Raw genomic sequence first — 27,281 nt, 5'->3', positions numbered from 1 at the left:
ACCGTTCCTCTTCCTGACTTGGCTTGGCGCTGCTAAGCATTTACATAGCTTGAGCCTGGCAGGAGATGTGTCAAATTAGAAACAGCTTAACAAAATAATGCTGTAAGCAACAAACAGCAGACCACCTGATGGGGACTCCTTTCCTTTGGAGAGTGGTAGCTGCCTATTCAGGGAGCAGAGGCATCTGGAAAAGGCTCCCATGATGAACAAGTAGCCCCCACAGGTGTGTCAGGCTGCTTTCCTCTCGGGGACAGGAGCGTGACCTGTGGTGTGCCCTTCCCTGGCCAGCTATACATAGCCAGCAAAGCTTCTTACCAGAGAAACCTCCTTCTGTACCCTCCACCAGTCCCACCCACAGACTAGAGGGCTCTCGCTGTAAATCCTCTGGAAGCTACTGAACCCGGCAAGAAAACCAGCCAGCTGGCCCCCAGACCTGATTGGGTCCCCACCAACGCCTTCCAGCCTTCCTTTTCTTGTGCTGGGAGCTTACCCTGTGTTCAGTCATGGTCGACATGGGGGGCCTGGACAACCTGATCGCCAACACGGCCTACCTGCAAGCCCGGAAGTCCTCAGACGGAGACAGCAGGGAGCTGCAGCGGCGGCGCCGGAGTCTGGCGCTGCCCGGGCCACAGAGCTGCACCCAGCTCCGCCAGTCCCTGCCTCAGGACTTCAACAGCCTGTGCGAGCAGCAACCCATTGGCCGTCGCCTCTTTAGGGACTTTCTAGCCACTGTGCCCCGGTACCAAGAGGCCGTGGCCTTCCTGGAGGAGGTGCAGAGCTGGGAGCTGGCTGAAGAGGGCCCTATCAAAGGCAGCATGCTACAGGGGCTGCTGGCCACTTGTGGGGCTGCCCCTGCTCCAGGGCACCCACACCCCTTCCTCAGCCCAGCACTGGCTACCAAGTGCCAAGCAGCCTCCGCCGAGGAAGAACAGATAGCCCTGGTAGCACAGGCCAAGGCCGAGGTCATGGCCTTCTTGCAGGACCAGCCCTTCCAGGATTTCCTGGCCAGCCCCTTCTATGACAAGTTTCTGCAGTGGAAAGTCTTTGAGATGCAGCCGGTGTCAGAAAAGTACTTCGAGGAGTTCCGAGTCCTGGGGAAAGGTGGATTTGGGGAGGTAAGTATCTCAGAATGGCCAGACTGGAAGGTGAAGTACACAACATAAAAGGGGTTTGTTTTGCCTTTAAGAAAAAAATCTTAAGAGAATTTACTTACAACTAATTTCAGTGCCACCTATGGAGAATTCCTAACTCACTCTCACATCTTTTTTCTGGTCACCACAGGAAATAAAATGAGAGTGGCATAGGAAAGAAACAAAATGTGGAGTTGGCCAAGAATCTTTGCCAGGGAGTCTACACTAGAAGCACACTGAAGTGCCCCGGTCACTTTGGAGAATGATAGCAACACACGGACAGCGGGACCTCTCCCTTTCCCTTTAATTGTGGTAATGGATGTAATTTGAGAAAACTTCAGATATCTGAGAAAACACTTATCTTGAAGTAAAGTCTAGAATCAGCTATATACCACTGCTGTGATCAGCCCTTTCTTTTTTTTAAGTAGAAAAACATTTTCTAGTGTATGTGCTACCAAGGTGAGTCTGAGAAAGACATGTTTTGAGGTAAAATTCACATAACAAAATTAACCACCTACCATTTTAAAAGATACAATTCAATGGCATTTAGTACATTCATACTAATGCTGTGTAACCATCACCTCTACGGAGTTCCAAGACATTTTCATCACCCCTGTACCAGTTAACAGTTACTTCCCCAACCCCTCCCACTGCCGCTGGCAATCCCTGGTCTGTCTTTGGTCTCCATGGTTTTGCCGACTCTGATGTTTCGTGTAAATGGAGTCACACCACACATGACCTTCTGTGTCTGGCTTCTTTCACTAAGCATAGTGTCTAGAGGTTCATTCACGACATAGGTATATCAGTACTTCATTTCTTTTTATAGCTGAATATTCTGTTGTGTGGATATACTATGTTTCACTTATTCATTCATCTGTTGATGGACGCTTGGGTTGTTTCCACCTTTTGGCTATTGTGAACAGCGCTGCTACGAACATTCATGTACGTGTATTTGAAGACCTGTTTTCATTGCTCTTGTATCTATGCCCAGGAATGGAATTGCTGGGTCATGTGGCAATTTCATGTTTAACTTTCAGAGGAACCACCAAAATTGTCCACATTTTAGGTTCCCACCGGCGATGCATGAGGGTTCCAGTTTTTCCACACCCTTCCTGGCACTTGCTGTTTCCCCTTATTTTTCATTATGGCCCACCTAGTGGGAGGTATAGTGGTACCTCATGGGGGTCTCAGCTCTTTTGAAGAACCCCTATTACGTACAGCTTCTCTTTTCTCAGAAGCCTGCCATCTTTTCACCTCACCTGATTTCTGCCCTTCCACACCCCAAATCAACTTCGCTCCCTTTACTTCCCAGTGCTTCCTACCTCTACCTCATCTGGTCCCTTTCTTTCTCCCCTTAAGGTATGTGCTGTCCAGGTGAAAAACACTGGTAAGATGTATGCTTGCAAGAAACTGGACAAGAAGCGGCTAAAGAAGAAAAGTGGTGAGAAAATGGCTCTTTTAGAAAAGGAAATCTTGGAAAAAGTCAGCAGCCCTTTCATCGTCTCTCTGGCCTATGCCTTTGAGAGCAAGTCCCATCTCTGCCTGGTCATGAGCCTGATGAACGGGGGGGACCTCAAGTTCCACATCTACAATGTTGGCACACGGGGCCTGGCCATGAGCAGGGTGGTCTTCTACTCAGCCCAGATGACCTGTGGAATCCTGCACCTCCACTCCCTCGGCATTGTCTACCGGGACATGAAGCCAGAGAATGTGCTTCTGGACGACCTTGGCAACTGCAGGCTGTCTGACCTGGGGCTGGCTGTGCAGATCCAGGATGGCAAGCCTGTCACACAGAGGGTGAGTGGCTCTCCTCCATCCCAAGGGTGGGGCACAGAGTCTGAGAGAAGGGGAGAGGGCTGATCTGCTCCTCAGGCAAATAGAGACTTGGGCATAATTCTTCTAATTTCCTTCTTCCTAAAGCCCTTATGTTGTCATCTTGCCTCAAGTGGAGTGATGTAAGAGGATTAGCTTAACTAGCTATTTGGGGGCTACTTTGCTGTCTTCTCCTGGCAAGCGCAGGGAGCCTTCTTTGTGAGTTGGAGATGGTCTGTGCTTTCACGGTGAGATGGAAAGAGCTGAATCCGTATCAGGCGTCTAGTATGTTCCACTAATAACCACCGCCATGGTGCCATGATCCTGAGTCAGCAGAACCTTGGTTTTTTTCCTCGGAAAAATTTTAGGAGCCGGGTCCTAGAATTCCAGGATCCTGGCAGGTAAACTTTAATAGGAGAAGAAAAAGAAGAAGAGAAGAAACCCCTAATTTAGCACATTAAAGTAAACCTCTCCTTTCCCACTGAGTGCAGAGGGATGGGATGTTTTACTTTGGATAAAGGTAAAATTTTGAATGAGAATGTATAGAAGAGGACACAGGCAACTGATATTTATTTTGATCAAATTGGTTCAAAGGGGTATGCAAAGAATTCTTTGATTAATTAAGCAATTCTGTTAAGTGAACAATGCAAACTCTCTGGGATTTTTGGCGGGTCTTTACCATGGAGTTTCTGTGCGCATAGGTGGGAAAAAGCTCAGGAAGACAAGGGTCCAAGTCAGGCTCTTAAATACTCACTTGACACTTTGTTTTCGTACAATTTCCAAAAATTATAAGGCAGAGAGGATAACCAGGCAAGGAAGTGAGAAAAATCATGGCAAATTCGGGAAAGTGCAGGTGATTTTATGTGGCTGTAACCTAAGGGGCGCTGATAAGATGTGTAGGGCTTGGATCACGAAAAGTCATTGGAGTGCTTTCGTGTGGGGGCCCAGGAGCCACTGAAGGCTTTTAAGAAAGGGAGTGATGTGAATAGATTTGCATTTCTTCTTTTAAGATTTTATTTATTTATTTGAGAGAGAGACAGTGAGAGAGAGCATGAGCGAGGAGAAGGTCAGAGAGAGAAGCAGACTTCCCGTGGAGCTGGGAGCCCGATGCGGGACTCAATTCCGGGACTCCAGGATCATGACCTGAGCCGAAGGCAGTCGTCCAACCAACTGAGCCACCCAGGCGTCCCGGATTTGCATTTTTAAACGACCAGTTTGGGTTGTAGATGGGAGGCAGAGGACCTGGTTAAGAGGCTAATGCAGAGGCCCAGGAAGAGATGGTGAGTGCCTAGAGAAAATAGTAGGATTGAAGATGTGGGAAGAGATTGGTGTCATTAGAAAGAGACCGGCTAGGACATCAAGACTAGCTGGGTATGTAGGTGAGGAACAAAGAGGGAATCTCGCTCCAGTGGAAGGAATAGCAGAACTGTGAAAAAGCTAGCAAATTCAGCGATGATCGCGATGTATATGAGACAGGCGCATAGAGATGTTCCCTGGGCATTTAGACCTGTTGGTCTGGTGCTATGGAGGAGTATCTGGGCTAGTATATCTGGGCTAGTTATTGGGATTTGGATTCGCTGTGACTTGGGAAGCTTCAGGCACCACTGAGTCATGTGGGAAAGCAGGAGGGAGGAGGACAGGGACGGAAGCTGGGGGGGTCCATGTGCAGGGGTGTGGAAGAAGAACCTTGAAGAGGTTAAAGAAATAGGATGAGTGGTAGGAATGGTATAGTCATGGGAGCTGGTTAAGGATCGGTTTCAGCTGCATATCATAGAAAACTCGAAGAGCAGTGGATTAAACCAGACAAGGGTTTATTTTCCTTATGTAACAAGTCCTCTGGAGGTAAGTGATGCTGGCATCAGTTCAGCAGCTACAGGATGACAGGATCACTATCTCTGGCATTTTGGCCTTTTCCATGTGCCATAGCCATCTGAATTTGGAAGAGAATCCTGAGCTCCAGGTAAGAATGCAGCCCAGCAGGTATCTTGGCTTGGGTCTTGTAAGATCCTAACCAAAGAACCTTGCCATGCTGTGCCCAAATTTTGACCTACAGAACTGTGAACGAATAAAGGAAGGTAGCTGGGGGAATGATTTTTATATAATAGCATCAGAATTAATCAAAAGATAGCAAGATGCTGGACATTGTGAGAGGGACAATGTTTTCCTTTCCAACAGAGCTCAGAATGGACTTGATTCTTCCAAGTGACTAATTCTTCCCTAGGTAGGAGTTCGTTGTGTTGGAGGGGCACAGACCCTTTCAGGCTTTTGGGGGACACTAGGTGAAGTACTTTGGACATCACTCTATAGGCAATAGGGAGTCATTGATAGTTTTTCAACAAGAAAGTAGCATGGCCAGCATAATTGTTTTGGAAGATGATTTGGACACTGTGTAAGATAACATAAAGGAGAAAGAGGCTGGGAGTGGGGGACTCATAAGCAGCTACTGGAAGGATCCACACATGAGGTGGTAAAGGTTGAGGAAAGGCCTTGGGCTCTGAACAGTCCTATGTCCACAGTTCAGGCCCCCTGGCCTAGGCTCCATCAAGACCCACACCTAAAAAGAAAAGAAAAAAAAAAAAAAAACAACCCACACCTGGACTTCCTTCTCTTAAAACACATCTTCCTCAGTGGAAGGAATGAGGAAAGCACAAAACCACTCCTTGAATGTGGTGACAGAAGGAGGAGGCACCTCAGAGAAGAAAGACTCAGGTGGTTCTGCTCAGGTGTGAGAAAGATGGAGGCAGACACACCTGGAGAGGCAGGGACGCTGGCTAGGGGGGTGGAAACCCTGGGTCCCTATGCCAGCTGGGTCACAGACTTACTGTCTGCCATTCTAGGTAGGCCTGAAGGCCTCCTTCATCTCTAAGTTTTTTGTATCTATGAGATAGTCTTTGAATTATTTGGAAGAAAAGACTCGTAAATTCAAAAGATTAACATATGGAATAAGTTACTATGATTTGCTAGACTATCAGGGTTCTTATGGGACAAAATGAAGTTACTTAAGAAATGAAATTAATGATTTTCATACCTAAGAAGCTCATGGCTTGGCTTAATCTAGGTGCCTGAGCTGTGGATTCCCTGAGAATCTCTCCCTCTGTTTCCCTGCTCTGCTGTCCTCAACGTTAGCCTCACTCTCACTCAGGTGATTCCCACATAAAGGCCACCGATGTCTCTATACATGTGCTACAACTGAGCAGCCCCATGGAAAGAAAACACTTCCTTACAAACAGGTCTTTCACATTTCCCAGGGAAGACACTCGGTGGACACCTCAAGTCACATGCCCAACCACAACCAGTTCCACTGGCCAGGATGAGATCACTGATGTTCCCAGGAGCCAGGGAGAAGGTCTGTCCCATCTACATCTCAGGGACTGACAGCAAAAGAATGTGTTCTCCAAAGGAAAATCAGGACGGAAAAGAATGAGAAAGGGATGTCAGCTAGGCAAAAAAGAGTAGATATGCCTAATAACTGCTGTTACCTCCATGGCTTGAGAAGTTTGAAAGTTTCCTAACCCCTTACCAAGAGATGATGAGATCTAGATCCTTTATAAGAGGATTCTATGAGGTAGGAATATTATTAGCTCCATGGGGAAATTGAGACTCAGAGAGATTAAGTTACCCACTCAAAGTCACAGTGCTAATATGTGATAACGAACGCAGGTACATCAGATTCAAGGGCACTTACAGTTTTGACTCTACCCTGTTAAATTCACACAGAAAATAGGACATGGCCTATGGTTTTTAATGCTATAAAAGGCCTTTCTCTCAGTAGATCTCAGAATGAGTACATGTGATGACATTAGCATATCTTCCTCAGGCTGGGCTGATATGAAAACCAACCACAAGTCCAGTTGAACTTCTGACAGAGTTAAGACTTCAAAAAGGAGCACCCCCACCTACATAGGGTGCTATGTGACTAATGTCACAGGGCCAGTCTCCCACACATAGGCACAAGATAAACAAACATAGTCCCAGCCACTGTCTCTCATTTCTTTCATGCTTAATCTTGTTGAAAGTCTGATGGTTTTTTGATATTCAATATCACATGCCCTTAGGCTTAGAGAGATAGGAGCAGGGGAAGACCCTCATTGGCATCTGGGCCCCACCCAACAGGTGGGCCCAAGGAAGGAGGTGTTGACCCCAACCCTGAGACCAACCCTGCACCTGAGTCCAGGTCCCCGGGGGTGGGGGGCAGAGGGTCATAACAGTTGCTGAGCAGAAACAGTGGAGGAGAAAGCCAGGAGCCCATGGCTAGGAGGCAGAAATGTGGTGGGAGATAGGACTGTGTGTAAGCCAGGCCCCACGCCCCAAGGGCATGCTCCAGGATCTCACTGGACTTAACTGACAAGATCCAAATTCAAAAATGTGTCAAGATTGCCTCCACATAGCATTGAATGCCCCATAGGGCTGCTACTGAGCACAGGACACTGTGCAGCTGCACAGAGGCTGGTCTGATAGTGATGTAGGCCACACCCACAGAGGGGATCTGGGTGGAGCACCTCAGTCTCCACTGCAGGTGGGAGAGCAAGTACAGAGTACCTGTTGCTTTTAGGGGAAATGAAGGGAAGCCAAGAAAGGAAAGCACAAAGCAAAAGGAAAAATGGATCCAATGAAGCTGGAGAGGTGGCAGGGGCCACCCCAAACCTGGCATTACAGGCCATGTTAAGAACTTTAGTTTTTTGCTTAAGAGCATCAGAAAGTCTTTTTTTTTTTTTTTTTTTTTTTTTTTTTTTAAGATTTTACTTATTTATTTGACAGAGATCACAAGTAGAGAGGCAGGCAGAGAGAGGGGGAGGAAGCAGGCTCCCTGTTGAGCAGAGAGCCCGATGGGGGGCTTGATCCCAGGATACTGGGATCATGACCTGAGCCTAAGACAGAGGCTTTAACCCACTGAGCCACCCAGGCACCCCTTGAGCATCAGAGAGTCTTGGAAAGGATTTCGCCAAGGGGGCAAAATGCTTAGAACTCTGTTCTGAAAAAAAATGTGTCTGAAGTGAGAGATCAGAGGGGATCTCAAGTGGATTACAGTCGTTTGTAATCCAGGTGAGAGAAGGCAGCAGCTGAGACCACAGAGGAGGTGGTGGAGACAGAGCACAATGGACAAACTGGGAAAAGATCTCAGCATGGATAGGCCTCAGTGGTGGGTAAGGGAGTGAGAGAGGTGCAAGGGAAAGAGGGGCATCAGGGGTAATGTATTAGGGGTCACAGGTACGGACTTGGGTCCCAAGTACAGGGAACTAGGTGCACAAGTGCTTGCCTTCAGAAGTGCTTGTCCCCAGGACGGGGAAGAGACTGACAAGTGAAAGGGCAGTGAAAATACATGTGACCAAAGCTGTCCACCTTGGGTGCACAGCAGGGGCACCCAGCCTGACATAGGATCATGGGGTCAGGAAAAACTTCCTGGAGGAAATGACAACCAAGTTGAGATGTACAAGGCGGACGGAAGCTAGGCAGGTAAGGAGGAAGTCAGGTAGGCAGAGGGGCCAGCGTAGGTCGTGGTCCTCAACCAAAGGCAGTTCTGGCCACCAGGGACTTCTGGCAATCTCTGCAGATGTTTTGGTTGTCCTGATGGGAGAAATGCTACTGGCATCCAGTGGGTAGAGGCCAGGGCTGCCGCCAACATCTTACAGTGCCCAGTACAGCTGCCACCACAAGGAACAATCCAGCCCACAATGTCCATCCTGTCACAGCTGAAAAACTCAGCCCAGCTAAAAGCCTGGAACGAGAGGCCTGGAGCTCAGGCACAGAACCAAGTGACTCTGCTGCTGCTGAGAATGTGGAGTCACAGGGTGGGACTGGGGTGACAAAGGAGACAGCTGGAGAGCCTAGCAGATGTCCCTAGGAGGCTAGAGAAGTCTGACAAGGGCATTCAAATTCAGCACCTGGCGTGTTGGGGAGCCACTGAAGGCTTTTGGGCAGCCTTAGAAGGACATTCAGGAGGAGGGAGTTGGATGACAGTGAACAGTAGGCAAACAGGAGGGAGTGAAGCAGAGGGCCTGGGACCTGGGGGTCCCTGGCGCTGCACTGTCCAGCGAATTATAGCAGCAAGGAGAGAGAGCCAGGAGGTCTCTAGGATTCTTCTGCAGGATAATATGATAAGGGACCAAAAAGTTGCATCGTTATTGTTGACATGGACACATGTTAGAAGCTCAGAGCGTCCACCCAGATCAAGTGCATCTGATGAAAGATGGTCGGCACGCTCAACCAGAGGGAAGAAGTGTGTGTACCAGTCCTGGTTCTTCCACTTCCTGGGGCTGCTGGGCACAGATGCGCAGGCTTACCCCTCCCATGGGACACCTGGCCATAGGGACACTGAGGACTGAGGGCCAACCCCTGATCTACACACCAAGCCATGCAGAGTGCCTTCCTTTAATTGATACAGACATGCCTCTTAGTCTGGCCTTAGCCCTGCACTTGACCCCAGGAAACTCACGCCTCTTTAGTGAGCCTGTTTAATACCGTCTGCCCCTTAGGCTTGATGAGAAGATTAAGAAACAGAGCAGATCAAGGCCTAGCAGAGGGTCAGCCCTATGGTAGGCACTCAAGGAAGGATTGTTCTGAATATTCCAGGAAGCCAAGGACCAGACCCCTCAGTCACAAGCCCTTTTGTTGCACTGTTTCTCCCTCACCTTTTGGTACTGTAGCTGCTCAGGTGGCCTTTACACCTGTGCTTTGTTCGGGAGATTCACAGGGAGCCAGCAGGTCCCAGGGCACTTCAGGGTACAGGGGGCTGGGAGCATGCCACTCCCCTCTGGACTGCCAAGCACACGCAGTTGCCCTGCTTCCTCACATCTTAGGGACACCATGAAAATATGCCTCCAGGGAACATAAGACCACACACCAGTGGAAGAATCACAACTATTGATCTCTGCCTATGTGCCAGGCCCTGCCTTTCAGTCTGATGGACTCTTAGAGGCTTTGGAGGTTTTCTTGTGTAGCTGTCCTTCCTGGGACAACTGGAACCTAGGCTTGGTGACCATGTCTCTAATGCCTGTTGAGGGTGGGCTGTGTACCAGGCTCTTGGGAGGTATGCAGTATGTTTTATTGCTTTAATCCTTATTATGGCCCTATGAAGTCAGAGCTGTGAGGCTCAGAGAGGTTGAGTAACTGGCTGGGGGTGACCAGCTAGTAATTGGTAGAGCTGGGATCTGAGCCACAGCAGAATAACACCAGGCTGTGTGGCTGTGGAAAGCCGGATTGCAGAAATCTCTCTTTTGGATCCCCTGCAGGGTCTCTCTGAAATGGATGTCCTCCCAGGGGTGTCAGAAAGGGCAGGAAGCTACGTGGGGCAAGGCTACCACTGCACCCAGGAAGTGGCTGGCAGAAAGCAGACAAGGAGCAAAAAGCAGGCTCTCTGGAGGCTGGACGCTGCAGCCTGGGGCTGAGCACGCAGGCGGAGCCTCGGAGCTAAATCCCCTGGGGTCTCAGGCCACATTCCTCTGAGGTCTGCAAAGGCCACCGCTTAAAGGCGCAGAGGAGCAGCTGGGAACAAGAACAAAGCGGCCAGGCCCCCCTCGGAGGAAGGAAGGAGTGAGCCCCAGGAAACAGCTGATAGCGCTAAGCTCAGCTTGTTTTTTTCCTCTGCTCAACAGTTCTCCTGCCACGGCAAACAAAAGATGTACATTCTGATTCCCTCTTCTGTTTGGATTGTACTGTCCAGTGGATCTGGTTTGTGATGAGCTGGGGGAAGAGGCATCCGCGGGCAGTCTCCTGCTCCTCTGGCCAGTTTGCTGGGCCACACGGACAAACACAGAGAGCTTCCTTTTCTGCATCTTTCTCCCCACCCAGTCATCAAATCTAGCTCAGCCTGGACACACCAGGAGCACGATGTTGGCATTTCTTCTAATGATTAAGCGTGCCACCTTTTCAGATTCAGTGGGAGCTGGAGGCTTACTGGTGACCTTGACCTCGAAGGACCTGCAACATACACATGAATGCATTCACACACACACTTTTTCATGGATATATAAAACTCTTAAGAGGTGAATTGTGGCCTCTCAGTCCCATGGAAAGGCCCCTCGCTGTTCTTGGCACTGCCAACGTCACAGTCCATTGCTGCCCAGAGTCACACTGGGACTGTTCAAAAGGCAGAATCCGCCCAGCCTGGCCTTGCCACTTGGCTCCCGTAGGCCTAGGGGTAAGAGTGACAACAGCTGCAGGGTCCGTGGAAGCCAGCATCCAAGAGCAAGAGCAATTATAAGGGGTGTTTGCACCGGCCCAGACAGGCTGGCTCTGATCCTGATCCCACCCTAGGGTGCTCACGCTCCTCAGAGTTTCAACACCTGTAGGTGTCCGGTTGTCCTGATGGGCCTGAGCAATCCACATGCGGCGACTATAGTAGATGGACTTCTTGCTGCCCCTGGGGGGAAATATGGAAGGAGGTGTTACTACTGGCTTCCTAAACCCTGTGAGGTCTGATGCTTGATGCCCTGCAATGCTGGGTATACCTTGTTTTGCCCGACAAAGTATTGACCATGTGGGTCCATCAAAAGGCAAAAGCAAAACAAAATGAAGGAAACAAAACCAAAAAACATATACAGAAACGTCCCCTAGGAGTTTTGTTGCTGCTGACAGTTGGGTGATCCCTCTAGCTCTGGCAATGGCAGTTCTGGCCACAAGGGCTGAAAGTGACTATTTCGATGACACAGAGACGGATGTGTGGAGGCCCTTTGTAACTGCAGGAGTTAAACTGAGCTGTGAGAGGTCAGCGTGGTCGGCCCCTGCCCCATGCTGCTTGGCCCGTTCTCTCCTCCCACCCCACTCTGAGGAGGCAGTTCACATGCAGAAGACAAATGGCATAAAGGGCAGGCAATTAATTTTTTCAGCTGGAGGCTGCGATGGAATTTGGGTACTTAGAATCTGGCGTGCGCCTCTAATTCCATTCTTCTCTGTGAAATACCTCCACTCCTTAAGGAGGTGGTGCCCTTCAAAATTCCATCACTGACATTTTCTGTCTTTAGGGGCAAGAGGTCAATTTAGTCCTCAAAATTATTTGGAATGGATCTAAAGCTACCCTGCGTGCTGTCTTGTGCTCCTTCCATTACACCAAGAGGCTGTAGTGCTGTAAAGATGGCAGGCTGATTCTTCGCTTATTTCTCTGGGGAGGGAGCAGCGTGGTCCTGGAGCATGGCTCGGGATCTGGTTCCCTCCTTCTAGCAACCTCTGTAGTGTGGAGTAGCCCAGCCAGCCGGATTAGCAGAGATACAGGCAAAGGATACTGGGGAAAGGGGAAGAGAAGCAGCTTAAGAAGGAATGGACCAAGATGAGGTCTTGGTCCCTGGTAGATGGGGAGCTCAAAGGAGAGGACCCTAAAGAGAGAAAAGAAATAGTGGAGGGAACTTGGAAGGGTAAGAAAAAGCCACATCACCTATTTCTTTTTTTTTTTTTTTTTAAAGATTTTATTTATTTATTTGACAGAGAGAAATCACAAGTAGGCAGAGAGGCAGACAGAGAGAGAGAGAGGAGGAAGCAGGCTCCCTGCCGAGCAGAGAGCCCGATGCGGGACTCGATCCCAGGACCCTGAGATCATGACCTGAGCCGAAGGCAGCGGCTTAACCACTGAGCCACCCAGGCGCCCGCCACATCACCTATTTCTGTAGAGGCGGTATAATGTAGTGGTTTAAAATACAGAGCTGTGTGCAAGTTTTGTTTGGGTAACCTTGGGCAAGATTTAAACCCTCTGTAGTTCAGTTTTCTAATCTATAAAATGGGAGATAAAATAGTTTCTATCTCATAGTTATCATAAAGATGAAACAAGATATTTACATAAAGCCATTAAGAAAATATTTAGCATGTGATAAGCACTGAATAAGTATTTTACATTATTATTTGCAATCTTTCCCCTAGCCTGTGTCTCACATCCTTTGTTAAGGACAAGTCATATTCTCCACGCTCACCCTATACCTTCTACTGAGCAACTGATGTTTAACTGGTGTCCCAATTAACTATTTTAACCACTGAAGTCAATCGCCTCTGAAATCTGCTCAATGCAGGAGTTCCACACACAGAGCAAGCTCACAATCAGTGTTGCTAAGTAGGATTTACCAATTACCACTGCTTCTCCTCCCGCAGTGGAAGAGATTGAACAAGAGAGAAGCTGGACCCAGGAACATATTGTCCAGCTGAGAGTTGTAGAACGTGAAATATTATGTACAGTGGGGAGACTTCAGTCCCCTCCCCATCTTAGCTCCTAGAATGAGACCGAGCAGGCCAACCCCTCTCAAGTGGGGTATTGGAGCATCTCTCTCTCTCTCTCTGGAAAATGGAGTATCCTAACATAAAAGGTCTGTGGATAGTCACAGGTGGGGCCCCCACTGAAATGGCTTGGCAAGATCACCCTACAGTGAAGCCCGTTAGTTGACAAGCTTCTTGTCAGCTTTTTGGTGTTACTTTCTTAAATGTGAGTAGTGAAAGATTAATTGTTATTTGAAGGAACCCTCCAAAGTGAAAGACTATGCAAAAACAAAGAGAAGAAAGAAGCTTACAAAAAGTAGGAACAACGCAGTGAGTAGAAGGGAACATTTTTTTTAAAAAATGTATAATTAATATCTTATGAGATTTAAGAGGAGATACTGCATCCATGAAGCAAGAAAAGATAATGGGGGTGGGGGGGGTGCCTCCTGGATGGCTCAGTTGGTTAAGTGACTGCCTTCAGCTCAGGTCATGATCCTGGAGTCCTAAGATGGAATCCTGCATCAGGCTTCCTGCTCAGCGGGGAGTCTTCTTCTCCCTCTGACCCTCCTCCTTCTCATGCTCTCTCTCCTCATTCTGTCTCTTTCTCTCAAATAAATAAATAAAAATCTTAAAAAAAAAATAGATACTAGAAAACAGGGAACATTAAGAGAAGAAAAGGATGCTTGGAAATAAAAAATTCACAAATAAATTTGCAGAAGCATGTGAATAAATCTCAAAAACATTGTGTTAAAAAAAAGAAATCAGACACAAAAGAGTATCTACCATAAATTCCATTTACATGAAATCCAAGAACAGAAAAACTAACCTACAGTGAGAGAAATGAGAAAGTGGTTGCCTAGGAAGTGGGGAGGAGAATGGACTAGAAAGAGACACAAGGGAACTTTCTGGGTGCATGAAATATTCTGTATCTTGTTTGGGTGGTATTTATATGGGTATATTCAATTATCAAAATGTATTTAACTAAACATCTACAACCTGTACACATTATTCTATGTTAATGATATTTTAATAAAAAACATTTACAGAAGTGAAATTTCAGTAAGTCACTAAGTCACAGGAAATACAAAGAATAGAGGAAAATGTTAAATGACACCACAGGGATGCAGTCAACAAAATCTGACCTGGGGCACTCTAGAATTTAACCAACTTTTCCAATAAAATCTTCTAGGGGACTGGGGAGGCAGACAGATGAGGAACTTATATATTCACAGAGATTTAAAAGACATACTATGAAACTGTGTAAACCTTATTTAGATCCAAATTTAAGCAAACTATTTAGAGGACAATTTTATAGGACAACTGGAGAAGTGTGAACATGTCCAGATATTTGATAACGTTAAAGAATTAGTGCTTTGGTTTTGTTTGTTTGCTTTTAAGTGTCCTTATCTTTTAGAGACTCATAGTGAACTACAAATGATATGATGTAGGAAAGTCTGGACCAGTGGAGTCGGTAGGGGACACAGATGAAACAAGACTGACCATTTGTTAATAATTGATGGAGCTGAGTGTAGCATATACTGGGTTTATTATTCTAGTCTCTCTTTTGTATATGTTTGAAATTTCCCATAATAAAATACTTTAAAAAAAAAAAGAAGAGTTGGGGAAAAAATAGAGGAAGTCTCCTGGGGTCAGGGGAGGAAATCCTAGAAAAAGACAAAGAGATGAAAAATAGAGGCAAAAGATAAGAAGCACAGGAGATATGTTCAGGATTTCCAAAAACAGAAAGGAAAGAAAATGGAAGGGGGAAAAGGATCAAAGAAACAATTTGGGAAAGTTTCTCGATTCTGACAGCCGTTAGATCCTGGATTGAGTGGCCAGCCAGTAGCCAGCATCAGAAGTGAAAAAAACCCCACACCAAAGTACATCATTGAGAAATTTCATCAGAGGTGTACTGAGCCACAAACATCACACACCTCTGACCGTCCCTCTCTGCCTCTTCTTCCTCTCCTAGAGAGCACCCTGTTGGCTTCTCTTATAGGTCGAATTATGCCTCCTCTTTTAGAATTGGAGGAAATATCATACTGTGCAACGTGAGTCCTGGTTTCTAGCAAGCGCTGAGGGTCTGGACGATACCTGGAAATACAGACAAGTTAGCTTTGTAATCCTTGACAAATGGAAATAGGAGATGGGAAGGAGCTGGGCAGATGGATTTCCCCCTTCTTCACTCTCCCTTGCAGCTCCTCTTTATGACCGTTCTAGAAGATTCTCTTGTGTCTGATGGACCAGCAGCTTCCTGGTAATGCTTGGCATTGCATCCCCCTCCCTCATTCCTCTTTCCCTCTGCATTCTTTTTTTTTTTTTTTAAGATTTTTAAAAGATTTTATGTATTTATTTGAGAGAGAGCGCAGGAGAGCATGAGTGGGGGAAGGGGGCAGAGGGAGAGCAAAAAGCAGACTTCCTACAGAGTAGGGAGACCACAAGGCAGGGCTGGATCCCAGGACTCCGGGATCATGACCTGAACCAACGGCAGATGTTTAACAGAATGAGGCACCCAGGCACCCCCTTCCCTCTGCATTCTATTATGGAGACTTTCAAACATATAAGAGAGTTGAAAGAACTTCACAGCAAGCACCTGTATACCCATTACCTACCTGTTTACCACGAATATTTTAAAAAGCTTTATTGAGATATAATTTAAATAACGTAAAATTGACCCATTTAAAGTATACAATTCAATGGGTGTTAGTATATTCATAGAGCAAAGCAAACATTATCACAATTTTAGAACCTTTTCTTCACCCCAAAAAGAAACCCTCTACCCTTTAACAGTCACTCCCAGTCCCCCTGTCCCAACCCTAAGCAACCACTAATCTACTCTCTGGCTCTATGGAATTGCCTATTTTGGACGTTAAATATAAATGGAAACACAATATGTGGCCTTTTGTGTTTGGCTTCTTTCACTTAGAATTAGGTTTTCAGGGTTCATCCATGTTGTAGCACGCATCAGGACTTCATTCCTTTTTATAGCCAAACAGTATTCCATTGTAAATAATTAATATTTTATTAGATTCACTTTATCACATGTTTCTCCATCTATCTATCCCTCTATTGATCCATTAATCTCTCTTGTATCTTTTATGTATTTCTATGTAGGCTTACTCCCCTTCTTCCTCAACCCTCAGCACCTTTGCTTTGCACACCTCTCAAATAAAGCTCGTATCACCCTTAGGTACAAAGGAAGCTGAGAGACGGAGTGTCCAGCCTTCCGACCTCTCTGGTAGAGGGAAAAGGGAGACTGGGAATGGATTTTTGCTACTTTGGCATACAGTGTTTCTCAGTCTCATCCACATCTCTTCCTCCATTGCATCCCACAGATCTTGTGTTCCAGAAACTCCAAATTCCTTAGAGCTCCCTGAACACCCACGTTATTTCTGGCTCCATCTCTTACAGGTGCTTATTAGCTGCCTAGCCTTCTCTGGGGGACAGAGTCTCCCTCATGGTTCAGCTCAGCTGTCACTCTTTTTTTTTTTTTTTTTTTTTTTTTTTATTTGACAGAGAGAGATCACAAGTAGGCAGAGAGGCAGGCAGAGAGAGAGAGAGGAGGAAGCAGGCTCCCTGCTGAGCAGAGAGCCTGATGCGGGACTCGATCCCAGGACCCTGAGATCATGACCCGAGCCGAAGGCAGCGGCTTAACCCACTGAGCCACCCAGGCGCCCCTCAGCTGTCACTCTTCAGTGAAGTATCCCCGCGCGTGCGCGCGCGCGTGCGCACACACACACACACACACACACACCCTCTGGCCTCCCTCTGCTTGTTTTATACTCCCATTATGGCATTTACCATACTCTATTGAATTAACCTTTTGACCTGTCTCCACCAGCCTGTAAAACCTGAAGGGCAACGGTCAGGTACATGTGTCTTGGTATCCCTAGCACTCACTGTAAGAGCATGGCTCAATAAATATTGGTTGGATAGTGAGTGGAAAACATCTAGTTACCATCTTCACTGTTGCTTATTTGACAAATGTTTTGTTGGGCATGCACCATGTGAGGCCGTACAGTGATTTTCTAGTTTGGATACAAGTTGAGTATCCTGGGTCTCGGGAGCTTACAGGACACTTCTGTCTGGACAAATGCAAAACGAGACAGGATGCCAGGACAACAGATGTAAACTGGGACTGTCCCAGGCAAACCGGAACATATGGTCACCCAAATTATATATCAGCCTCTATGAAAACAGCAGTGCCATGCTGACTCATGCCTGGCCTGTCAGACCCAGTCACTTCCAGAGCAGGCCAATTACTTCTCGTTAGTGCTTGGGTCATATATGCTTTTCATTGTTGTTACCCATGTAGAAATTATCCATGAAATTTAATATTCCTAGGGCATTTTATATATATAGTGCATATAAAAACATATACTTAAGCAATTAGAAAAAAAATCATCTGATAAAGAACTGAAAACACTTTCCAACCTTTTTTTGAAGTCCTGGAATGTATGTTTGTAATCAGTGTGTTAAATCCATTATATATAAAAAGTTGGTATTAACAATAGACTCTAGGGGCACCTGGGTGGCTCAGTGGGTTCAAGTCTCTGTCTTCAGCTCAAGGTCATGATTCCAGGGTCCTGGGATCAAGCCCCACATAGGGCTCTCTGCTCAGCAGGGAGCCTGCTTCCTCCTCTCTCTCTGCCTGCCTCTCTGCCTACTTGTGATCTCTGTCAAATAAATAAATTAATTAAATCTTAAAAATATATATATATATATTTGTGTGTATGAACATTCAGTATTAACAAGAAAGTGTTCAATCTTTAAAAAACCATGCATCTAACTTTCTGTTGTCTGTGGATAAAATACAGAGGCAGAGCTTAGGGGAATCATAGAGACATCCCCTTGAACCTTTTACCTTAATGATGAAGCAAGGGGTTAAGTAACTTCCCCGTTTCAAGGGCAGCCTCATCTGTCCCTTTTATTTTGTTTACTTGTTTATTTATTTAGTAGGCTCATGCCTAGCATGGACTCACAACCCTGAGAAGACCTCTCCTGAGATCAAGAGTTAATTGTCTGAACCACCCAGGCACCCCTCATCTGTCCCTTTTATAATGCACCCCAGCTAAATCATCTTTATGTCTTGTTGACAAGAATGGATGACATGGCCTACCCCAGCTCCCCCAGAAGATGCTAGGAAAGCAGAAACTAGAACAGATTAGACACACTGCCACCCCAAATACTTACGATTCCCTTAACAAAGAAAGAAAAGGAGAATGGGTATTGGATAGGCAATCAGCAGCATCTGTTAAACTCACATTAGTGTTTTTGTTCTGTTTTCTTTCTTGTTTGGGGGCCTACAGGCTGGAACCAATGGTTATATGGCTCCTGAGATCCTAATGGAAAAAGTGAGTTATTCCTATCCTGTGGACTGGTTTGCAATGGGATGCAGTATTTATGAAATGGTTGCTGGACGAACACCATTCAAAGATTACAAGGAAAAAGTCAGTAAAGAGGATTTAAAGCAAAGAACCCTGAAAGAAGAGGTCAGATTCCAACACGATAACTTCACAGAGGAAGCAAAAGATATTTGCAGACTCTTCTTGGCTAAGAAACCAGAGCAACGTTTAGGAAGCAGGTAAACTACCATGTAATAGAGATGATTAGCAATGTCAGCACTGTCCACAGGAATTTGGAAAATACTTGGGATTAGTGATGAAGACTTGGGGTTAAATATTATTATTTTCCTATTATTATTTGCATATTACATGGTTAAATATTTCTGACACTTTCAAACACTGTGAGCACTTGATGTGGAACGATCTCTAAGATATATTTTAAAGTAAAAAAGGTGCAAAACAGCATACATTTTAAAAAAAGAAAGAAGGGAAGGAAAGGAGAGAAAAGGAATCTGTAATTCAAATAGTTGCATAGATTATTTTGGGCAGAGTATACAAAGAATGTATGTGATTGGTTGTCTCTAACAAAAAAAATTAGGGGCAGGTGATAGGGATACAAATGATTTTCACTCTATAACCCTATTAGCTCTTTAATTTTGAATCGTGAATAAATGATTCAAAATGAACAAAATTAAAACCATCAGTACTGGGGCTCCTGGGTGGCTCAGTTGGTTAAGCGTTTGCCTTTGGCTCAGGTCATGATTCCATGGTCCTGGGATCGAGCCTCACACCCCACATCTGGTTCCCTGCTCAGTGGGGAAGTCTGCCTCTCCCTTTGTCTCTCACCCAGCTTGTGCTCTCTCTTATTTATTAAATAAATGAAATATTTAAAACAAACAAAACCCATCAGTACTGATAGTTAGAGCTCTAGGAAATTCTGCCCCCACTTTTTTATTTTTGCAAAGATTTTATTTCTTTATTTGACAGGAAGAAACATAGCGAGAGAGGGAACACAAGCAGAGGGAGTGGGAGAGGGAGAAAGCAGGCATCCTGTTGAGCAGGGAGCCTGATGCGGGGCCCAGTCTCAGGACCCTGGGTTCATGACTTGAACCAAAGGCAGCTGCCCAATGACTGAACCACCCAGGTGCCCCAATTCTGCTCCTTTTAAATGTCTCTCTAAGGGGTGTCTGGGTGGCTCAGTGGGTTGAGTCTCTGCCTTCGGCTCCGGTCATGATCTCAGGGTCCTGGGATCAAGCCCTGAATCGGGCTCTCTGCTCAGCAAGGAGCCTGCTTCCTCCTCTCTCTCTCTCTGCCTGCTTCTCTGCCTACTTGTGATCTCTGTCAAAGAAATAAATAAAATCTTTAAAAGAAAAAAAAAGATTTTATGACCCAAGCTGAAGGCATAGGCTTTTACCCACTAAGCCACCCAGGTGCCCCCAATTGATGTTAGTTTTAAAGAAGGTCGAGTATCATTGCTTACAGGGAATAATAAAATCAATATTAATTTTAGAAGAAACAAAATAAGTGAAAGCTAACTTGGAAAAAGGCCCTTGGCGGTGGGTGACTGTGTTATATAGAGGAAACAACCAAGAGCTTTAGATTCACAGACATAGACTCTCATCCCAGCTATGTAGGTCATTTTAACTGAAATAATTGAATTAGTTTCTCAGAGTCTCAATGTCCTCATGTATTAAAATGGGGGAGTTATGGGTGTAATGATTAATTTTATGACAATTTGACTAGGCCACCATACTCAGATATTTGATCAATTATTCTATATGTTTCTGTGCAGGTATTTTTTAGATAAGCTTAATATATAAATAAGTAGGTTTTGAGTAAAGGAGATTTTTCTTTGTAATGTGGATGGGTCTCATCCAGTCGGTTGAAGGCCTTCACAGAAAACGACTGACTTCCTGAGAGAAGAGGGAATTCTGTTGGCAAACCATCTTCGGAGTTGAACTGCAACTCTTCCCCTGGTCTCCATCTTGATAGCCTATCTTGCAGCATTCGGACTTGCCAAACCTCCACAACTGTGCAAGCCAATTCCTTGAAATAAATCTCTCTCTTACTATCTCTCCCTCTCTCTGTGTCTCTCTCATATACATGCACACATACCGTCAGGGAGAAAAACTTTACCTTCTTACCTTTGGAGACCTGCAAACTAAACTGACAAAACAAAGATTTTAGTATATGTGCTGCCGAACCGAGCACCAAAACACAGATTAGTACAAGAAAGGACAGGTTTTTATTTATGTACATACACAAGAGTATATGGACTCTTTCACAGAAAAATGTGACTGGGATCATCAGTTAGAATTATAGACCATCTTAATAGGGGAAGGGGAGGAGGTGAACAGTACTTGAAGGAAAACAAATAATTTCTTAGAATTGCTGAGGGGAAGGGCACTTATGGGAGAACAAATGACTAAAGAGAGATAAATGGGCCCTTAGGAGAAGAGATGGGAGATATGATAGTTTTGTGACAATGTCTGTTAAGATGTGGTACAGACTTCTGTCACTGGTGATAAGAGTCAATCTTTCCTGGCTCTAGAACTCCCAGAGAGAAGATTGATGAGTTGAGTCGGGAGGGTGGGGGGTGGGGGTGGGGGAGTCTCTGCTTCTAGGCAGATGAGAGGAGTTCAGAACCTGTACCTGTTGACTCACAAATGCCTTCAAAATGATTTTTATGTTACCATGGTACATTCTGGACCTTTTCAACATCCTGCTGGTTCTATTTCTCTAGAGAACACTGACTAATACAGAGGGATACTTTGAGGTTTAGCTATAACATATATAAAGTTAGATACAATGTGTGTTATAACTCATTCAATAAGTGGTAGCAATTATTACTAACTTGTTCTAAGAGAGATACCAGATAATATTATGACTGAACTTTGAGCTTGAATGTCTTAAATTCTTAGATTGAATTTTCAAAATTTTAAAATATATACAAATATGAAAGCCACAACATGAAGTAATATGACTGATTTTTACTATTACCCCAGAACAGATCTTCCAAGCAGCTGTCCAACAAGATTGTCCAACAGTCTTCCAAGCAGCTGTCAATGAAGGCTCTAGAACAAGGTTGCTTGTTCTAGAATACTCAAAATATTTGAGTATGGAGGTTAGCTTTTAATTCTTGACCTCTTTTTTTTTTTAATAGAAAAACAAAATCCATTTGTAATTCCTTCCAAAGCATGACAGATACCAAACTAACAAATGAGTATTTTGAAATTTGATGGAAACTCTACATTTATGCGAAGGAGACCGTGGAACTGATTTTTCTGTGTAGATTCCCTTGTTGTTGCATTTGAGTGGTCAGAATAGGCCGTGTCACTATCACAGGCAAATCCCAAAGTCTCCGTGGCTTGAAACAAAGGGGATTTTTTCTCCCTCTCACAAAGTGAGTTACAGGTGCAGCATCACTCCTTTTGGGTACCTCCCTTGGAGCAGAGACTCAGAGAACCAGGCTGCATCCATCTCACAGCGCAGCTGGAACCCGTAGCTCGCAGAGAAGAGAGCAGAGACAAGCTAGGGGAGCTTTCTACTGCCTCAGCCCGGGAGTGACTCAGTCCTGCATCACTTACACTCACTTAGGTTTGCCCTGTGCAAGGTTGAAGGGTCTGGCCAGTGTTGTCTTCCTGGTGCCCAAGGAAGAGGAGAGAACCGGAAATGGTGACCCCAGACCATCTCTACCATCCGGGTTCTCAAGTGCAGGGAATCTACAAGGACATACCAACAGTGGTGGAGGCAGCAAAGAAAGCCAACAGTCTCTTCAGATGATCTTCCTGAAGGGAGCACCGCCTGCTTGATCGAGAAATCTATCTTGATACTCTATAGACACACTTTGGGTATATAAAATGAAGTATTGACAAACTTCTTCAGGAAAATGCCCCTTAAAGCACTGGATTATTGCCTGAAGCTGCTCCATCAAGCAAAACCTTTTTATAAAGCATCTGTTGTTGTGGCTGTTTTGAATAAAACTGTTTACAACATTAGAGAAAAGGCATATAAAAACCAGCTGTTTGGTGAAAAAGAAAACCTTCCAACGTTTTCGTTTGAACTCTCTGTATTTTTTCTGAATTCAAATGAGATGATGTTTGATTAATTTAGTGCTGTCCTTCCAAGGCAAGCAAATGCCTACACAACACATTACACAGCAGAAGGTCAGGTGGGGCCCTCCCTCTTGCATTCACAAACATTTGAAATAAATTTTAGAAACCCTTTTCTTCTTTAGACATCACTGAAAGGAGCTCCCCGTTTGTCTTCGTAGGTCTGTGAATTAATTATATTTTACATAGAAGCTGAAAGTTTTAAAAAAAGAGATTGGAAGCTTTTCTGAGCATCTCACAAGAACTGTAGTTAGGGTTTACAATGTTTTCTAATAAAATTAAAGCTGAAGACCACTTAAGTATTTTGCAGGTTTTCTTCTGGTCAGTCAATGCAGCAGAAAAGATCAACGAACCATGCGAGTCTCTGACTTAAGTGCTTCTCCAACACATCATCTTGAACCCATATGCACTGTTCTTGGCAGACCAAACCCCACAGTGGTCTTCATGTATGGTTAGGTGGTATCTTTTCTTTACTGAGAGTTATAAGAAAATCCATTGTAATCTCTATGTAGGGTTCAGTAACACAAGAGCTCCTATAAATGTTCTGAAATAGAACCTACTCCAATCAGCAGCAGAAATCTTCCTGCAGCTGCCGGGTTGGCTAGTGCAAAAGATGTTGCCTCTGTCAATAGCCTCTCCTATTTTTCCAAAGTGCACTGCCTAAGGATGGGCCAAAAGATCCCTGCATGAGGCTGCCTGGGCAAGATTCAAGAGTAAAATAACATCCATCCTATTTCTAGTATAGAACTGAGGTGAGAGTCATTAGTGCAAAAGATAAAGCAATCAGATCTTCAGCGGTCCAGACGCTAAGTAAAAGAAATAGGGGTTGGAAAGCCTCGTCTTTTGTTGTTATCATCAGCAACCACAGACACTTGAGAAAGGGCTCAAAGGATGGGCCTGCCCTGCCCAGGGTCATCTAGTCAGGGTGCTAATGAACATAAAGAAAACCTTTAGTGGCCTATTGTTCCCTTTCCTTTGTGACTAGTTCCAAAAGGGCTGAAGTGGCCATACCTGATGGGTGAACCAAAGCCATCTGGGCCTGTGGCTTGAGGTGTTCCTTGAGAATATCCTGTCATGACTGGCTTGGCAAGTTTTCAAGGCCACTGAGCCCCTGGGCACTCTTTGTTTATCCAAGTTAAAGCTGTTCAGAGTGACTTTAAGGTGCTTTCTTGACCTGTGGGATGGTGAGTTCATGCCTGCTGGTGGCCATCAAGGGTGGAACAAGCTCCTTCCTCATGGCACCTGGTCCCATTCCAGCTCCTTTGATTTCTTTGAAACACAGAGTCTTGGGATTCATTCCTGATTTACATAGATGGAATTCTAGCTCCATCCTCGTTCTGCCACATTTAAATTCTTTTTTTTTTTTTTAAAGATTTTATTTATTTATTGGAGAGAGAGAGACAGAGACAGAAATAGAGAGAGAGAGCAGGAGCAGGGAGGAGGGGGAGAAGCAGGCTCCTGTGGAGCAGAGAGCCCATCATGGGTCTTGATCCCAGGACCCTGGGATCATGACCTGAGCCAAAGTCAGACACTTAACCGACTGAGCCACCCAGACACCCCTCTATCCTGTTCTGCCACATTTAAATTTTATTTGCTACCCTCCCCACCACCTAAATCTGATACCTTAAAATCATGAAATGTTGCTGTGTAAGTTATACCTCAAGAAACCTAATTTAAGAGGAAAAATCCGTCTTTGAAGCTTTGAAGCTATCTCAGTAACCCTCAAGGCTCTAACTCTACAGGATGTAACCCACACAGACACTAGTCAGTAGATTTGAGTAGAGGGCAAGCCTGCATTTTCCTTCCTTTCAACCGGTGGAGGCTTGGTGGCTTTGGGAAAAAAAGAGGGCCTTGTAGTATCTCACGATACAGTTCTCCATACCCGTTTTTCACTTGGGTCCTAATGAGATAAGTCCAAGGAATCCTGGATCAGCCTTTTTGGAAGGGGCTAGGCCTGAACCACAGAACAACCCAGGGAATGGCTGGACATCAGATGCCTATAGCTGGATTTCTCTTTTCCATAATAATATTTGATTACAATTTTCCTTTGAACAACTCACCTATGTTTGATTTATTTCAGATGCACAGCTATATATGAATGCAGAACCAAATGAAAAGGTTAAAAGAGGTTAAAAATACAATGAAAAGACGGGCATTGTTGTGATGGTTAAATGTGATAACATAAGCACAGAGCTTAATTTTGTGTTAGCTGAATAGGTTATGGATAAATTCCAGTTATTCTCACTACTGTTATTAGTAATGTCATCATTGTGTTTAGAACCTGTTAGTCTGCTGTAGTAATTATCTGACATAGTAGGGAATCTGTAAGGGGGTATATGGGAGAAATCCTCAATCCTTTTCCTAAAAGCTTTTTGATAACTGAAATAAAAGTAAAAAGAAACCTATGAATGTGATTTTTATGAAGGTTGATTTATGATAGAAATTGATTTTTCCCTAAGGAAAGACATTTCTGGTTTTGTTTTTTTTTTTTTTTTAAGATTTTAAAATTTATTTGAGAGAGAGAGAGAGAGAATATACAGGGGGAGGGGCATAGAGAGAGGGAGAGAGAGAGACTCTCAAGCAAACTCCTTGCTGAGTGCAGAGCTCAAGATGAGGTTCAGTTCCATAACACCAGGATCATGACCTATGCCAAATCAAGAGTCAGGCACTTAACCAAATAAAAGCCAGGTATAAAGTTAAAAGGTAGCTTTGTGGAGAGGTTCACATGGTGAGCAATGGAGACCTGCCAATAACCATGTGAGTGAGCTTGGAAGCAGATTTCCTCCCCTAGTCCCAGCTGAACTTTCAGATGGGACCACAGTGCTGATGAACCACCTCATGAAAGACCTTCAGCCAGAGGCACCCAATTAAGCCTTTTCTAGATTCTTGACCCACAGAAGCCGAGATAATAAATGTTTATTGTTTTAAGCAGCTGAATATTGGAGCAGTTTGTTATACAGCATTTGTAACTAATAGATAAGCAATAGATAACTAATACAAGAGGTTACACAATTGGGAACATACATTTTTCCACCTTATTCTAAGGCAAATACTGACATAATTTCTAGCACAAGGAAGGAGGGCTTGATAACAAATAACCATAGTCTTGAGCATTGAATGTATGTTCATTCATGCTACTAAATATTACTAATGGATTTTTTTAAATTCTTTAAAAATATTGTGGCAGTTGGGGAGGAGGGTAAAAATCATGTCACCTGAAGATTGAGGTGATATGGGTGCTGTTTTTTAGGGTGTGAGTGGGGTTGTATGGGAATAGACATGCTTTCCTTGTTCTATGTGACCCTGAAGAGTAGAACAAAATGCAATGACTGGAAGTTGAAGGCAAGCAGGTCCTGGCCCCACTGAATTTTGCTTGTATTTCAATAAAACGCTAAGAACAAAAGTCATGTCAACTACTTGACTCCAAAAATTAAATCTACATATGAAGGTTATCTGCAAACAATGAAAAATTCTACTGTCTGTGTAAGATGGAATTGTGGGTGACTTTTTAAAATTGTGGATGATTTTTAAAGTTATTATTTTTCCACATTATTCTTCATGTCCTTATATTGTCTTTGCAATTAAAATGAAATGTATTACAGGAAAGGAATGCTAGATACTTTGTATTGTTAGAATATTTCCTGTTTTGGGTCTCCGGCTAACCATGTCCTTTCTTCACAGAGAAATGTCTGATGATCCCAGGCAACACCCTTTCTTCAAAACCATCAATTTTGCTCGCCTGGAAGCTGGCCTAGTTGAGCCTCCATTTGTGCCAGACCCTTCAGTGGTTTATGCCAAAGACATCGATGAAATTGAAGATTTCTCTGAGGTTCGGGGAATTGAATTTGATGATAAAGATAAGAAGTTCTTCCAAAGATTTGCAACAGGTGCTGTCCCTATAGCGTGGCAGGAAGAGATTATAGAAACGGGACTGTTTGAAGAATTGAATGACCCCAATAGGCCTACAGATTGTGGGGATGGTAATTCATCCAAGTCTGGTGTGTGTTTGTTATTGTAAGTTGTTCTCTCCACCAGATGGGCAGCAGAAATCTCAGCTGACATAACCCCCCCAAATGTTCCTAACACATGAAAATCTGTTGATGAAGACTGATCAGTCAGGAGGGGCATTTCAACCACAGAACAGTTCAAAGGACAGGTGAGCTCACCGCTAGGACACCTTTTTCTCCCCTCCTCTCCCCCTCCCTTCCCGCCTTTCCCCTGCTCTTCCCTCTCTCCTCCCTTCCTTTTCTCTCCTATCTTCTCCTCTCCTCTCCTTCTTTCCTTTCTTCTTTCTCTCTCTCTCTCTTTCCCCCCACTTCTTTCTTCTTTCTCTCTTTTTTCATAAAGATGAGTAAAGTCTCAGTTTTCATGAGGCCTGGGAAAAGGAACACTCAGGTTTATTTTGATAAACTAGAAGCCATGAGCCCTCCACCATCATGTCCCTGAAAATTACGCAAAGTCCTAGGAATAGAGAATGGAACGTTGTGGTATACCCAGAAAATGAGCATTTGCAATACTTGATAAATAACCATTTTAGTTTTTCTTTGTTTATATCCTTTTCCCCTTCATCTTTCAGTATTTCTTTTGCTTCTGTACTTATAAAGGATTTAGAAGCTGGAAATAAATGTTCCTCATATTCTCCCCCCTAAAAAGGAGTGGATTGTTATATTTTGGCAATGTTTTAAATTACAGAATAATTTTTAATTTAC

General features: G+C 44.6%; 1 protein-coding gene across 1 annotated transcript; it reads left to right on the top strand.

Moving 5' to 3' along the window:
• Positions 1-27,281, top strand: GRK7 (G protein-coupled receptor kinase 7). The gene is made up of 4 exons (XM_059163901.1): positions 1-1,115; positions 2,490-2,927; positions 18,425-18,699; positions 26,254-27,281. Exons 1-4 carry the CDS (start codon positions 504-506, stop codon positions 26,588-26,590), a joined length of 1,662 nt encoding a protein of 553 aa, XP_059019884.1. The 5' UTR covers positions 1-503; the 3' UTR covers positions 26,591-27,281.

The sequence above is a fragment of the Mustela lutreola genome, chromosome 2, assembly GCF_030435805.1.
Source record: "Mustela lutreola isolate mMusLut2 chromosome 2, mMusLut2.pri, whole genome shotgun sequence".
In the NCBI taxonomy this organism is placed as follows: domain Eukaryota; kingdom Metazoa; phylum Chordata; class Mammalia; order Carnivora; family Mustelidae; genus Mustela; species Mustela lutreola.
Note: the sequence above shows the minus strand (reverse complement) of the source record. Positions and strands in the feature narration are given on the sequence as shown.

Bases quoted from the DNA above. Each gene is read 5' to 3' on its own strand.
- GRK7 (XM_059163901.1), top strand. From the start codon at position 504: ATGGTCGACATGGGGGGCCTGGACAACCTGATCGCCAACACGGCCTAC. The intron at 2,928-18,424 runs GTGAGTGGCTCT...GGGGGCCTACAG, and splicing joins GCAAGCCTGTCACACAGAGG to GCTGGAACCAATGGTTATAT. The intron at 18,700-26,253 runs GTAAACTACCAT...CTTTCTTCACAG, and splicing joins GAGCAACGTTTAGGAAGCAG to AGAAATGTCTGATGATCCCA.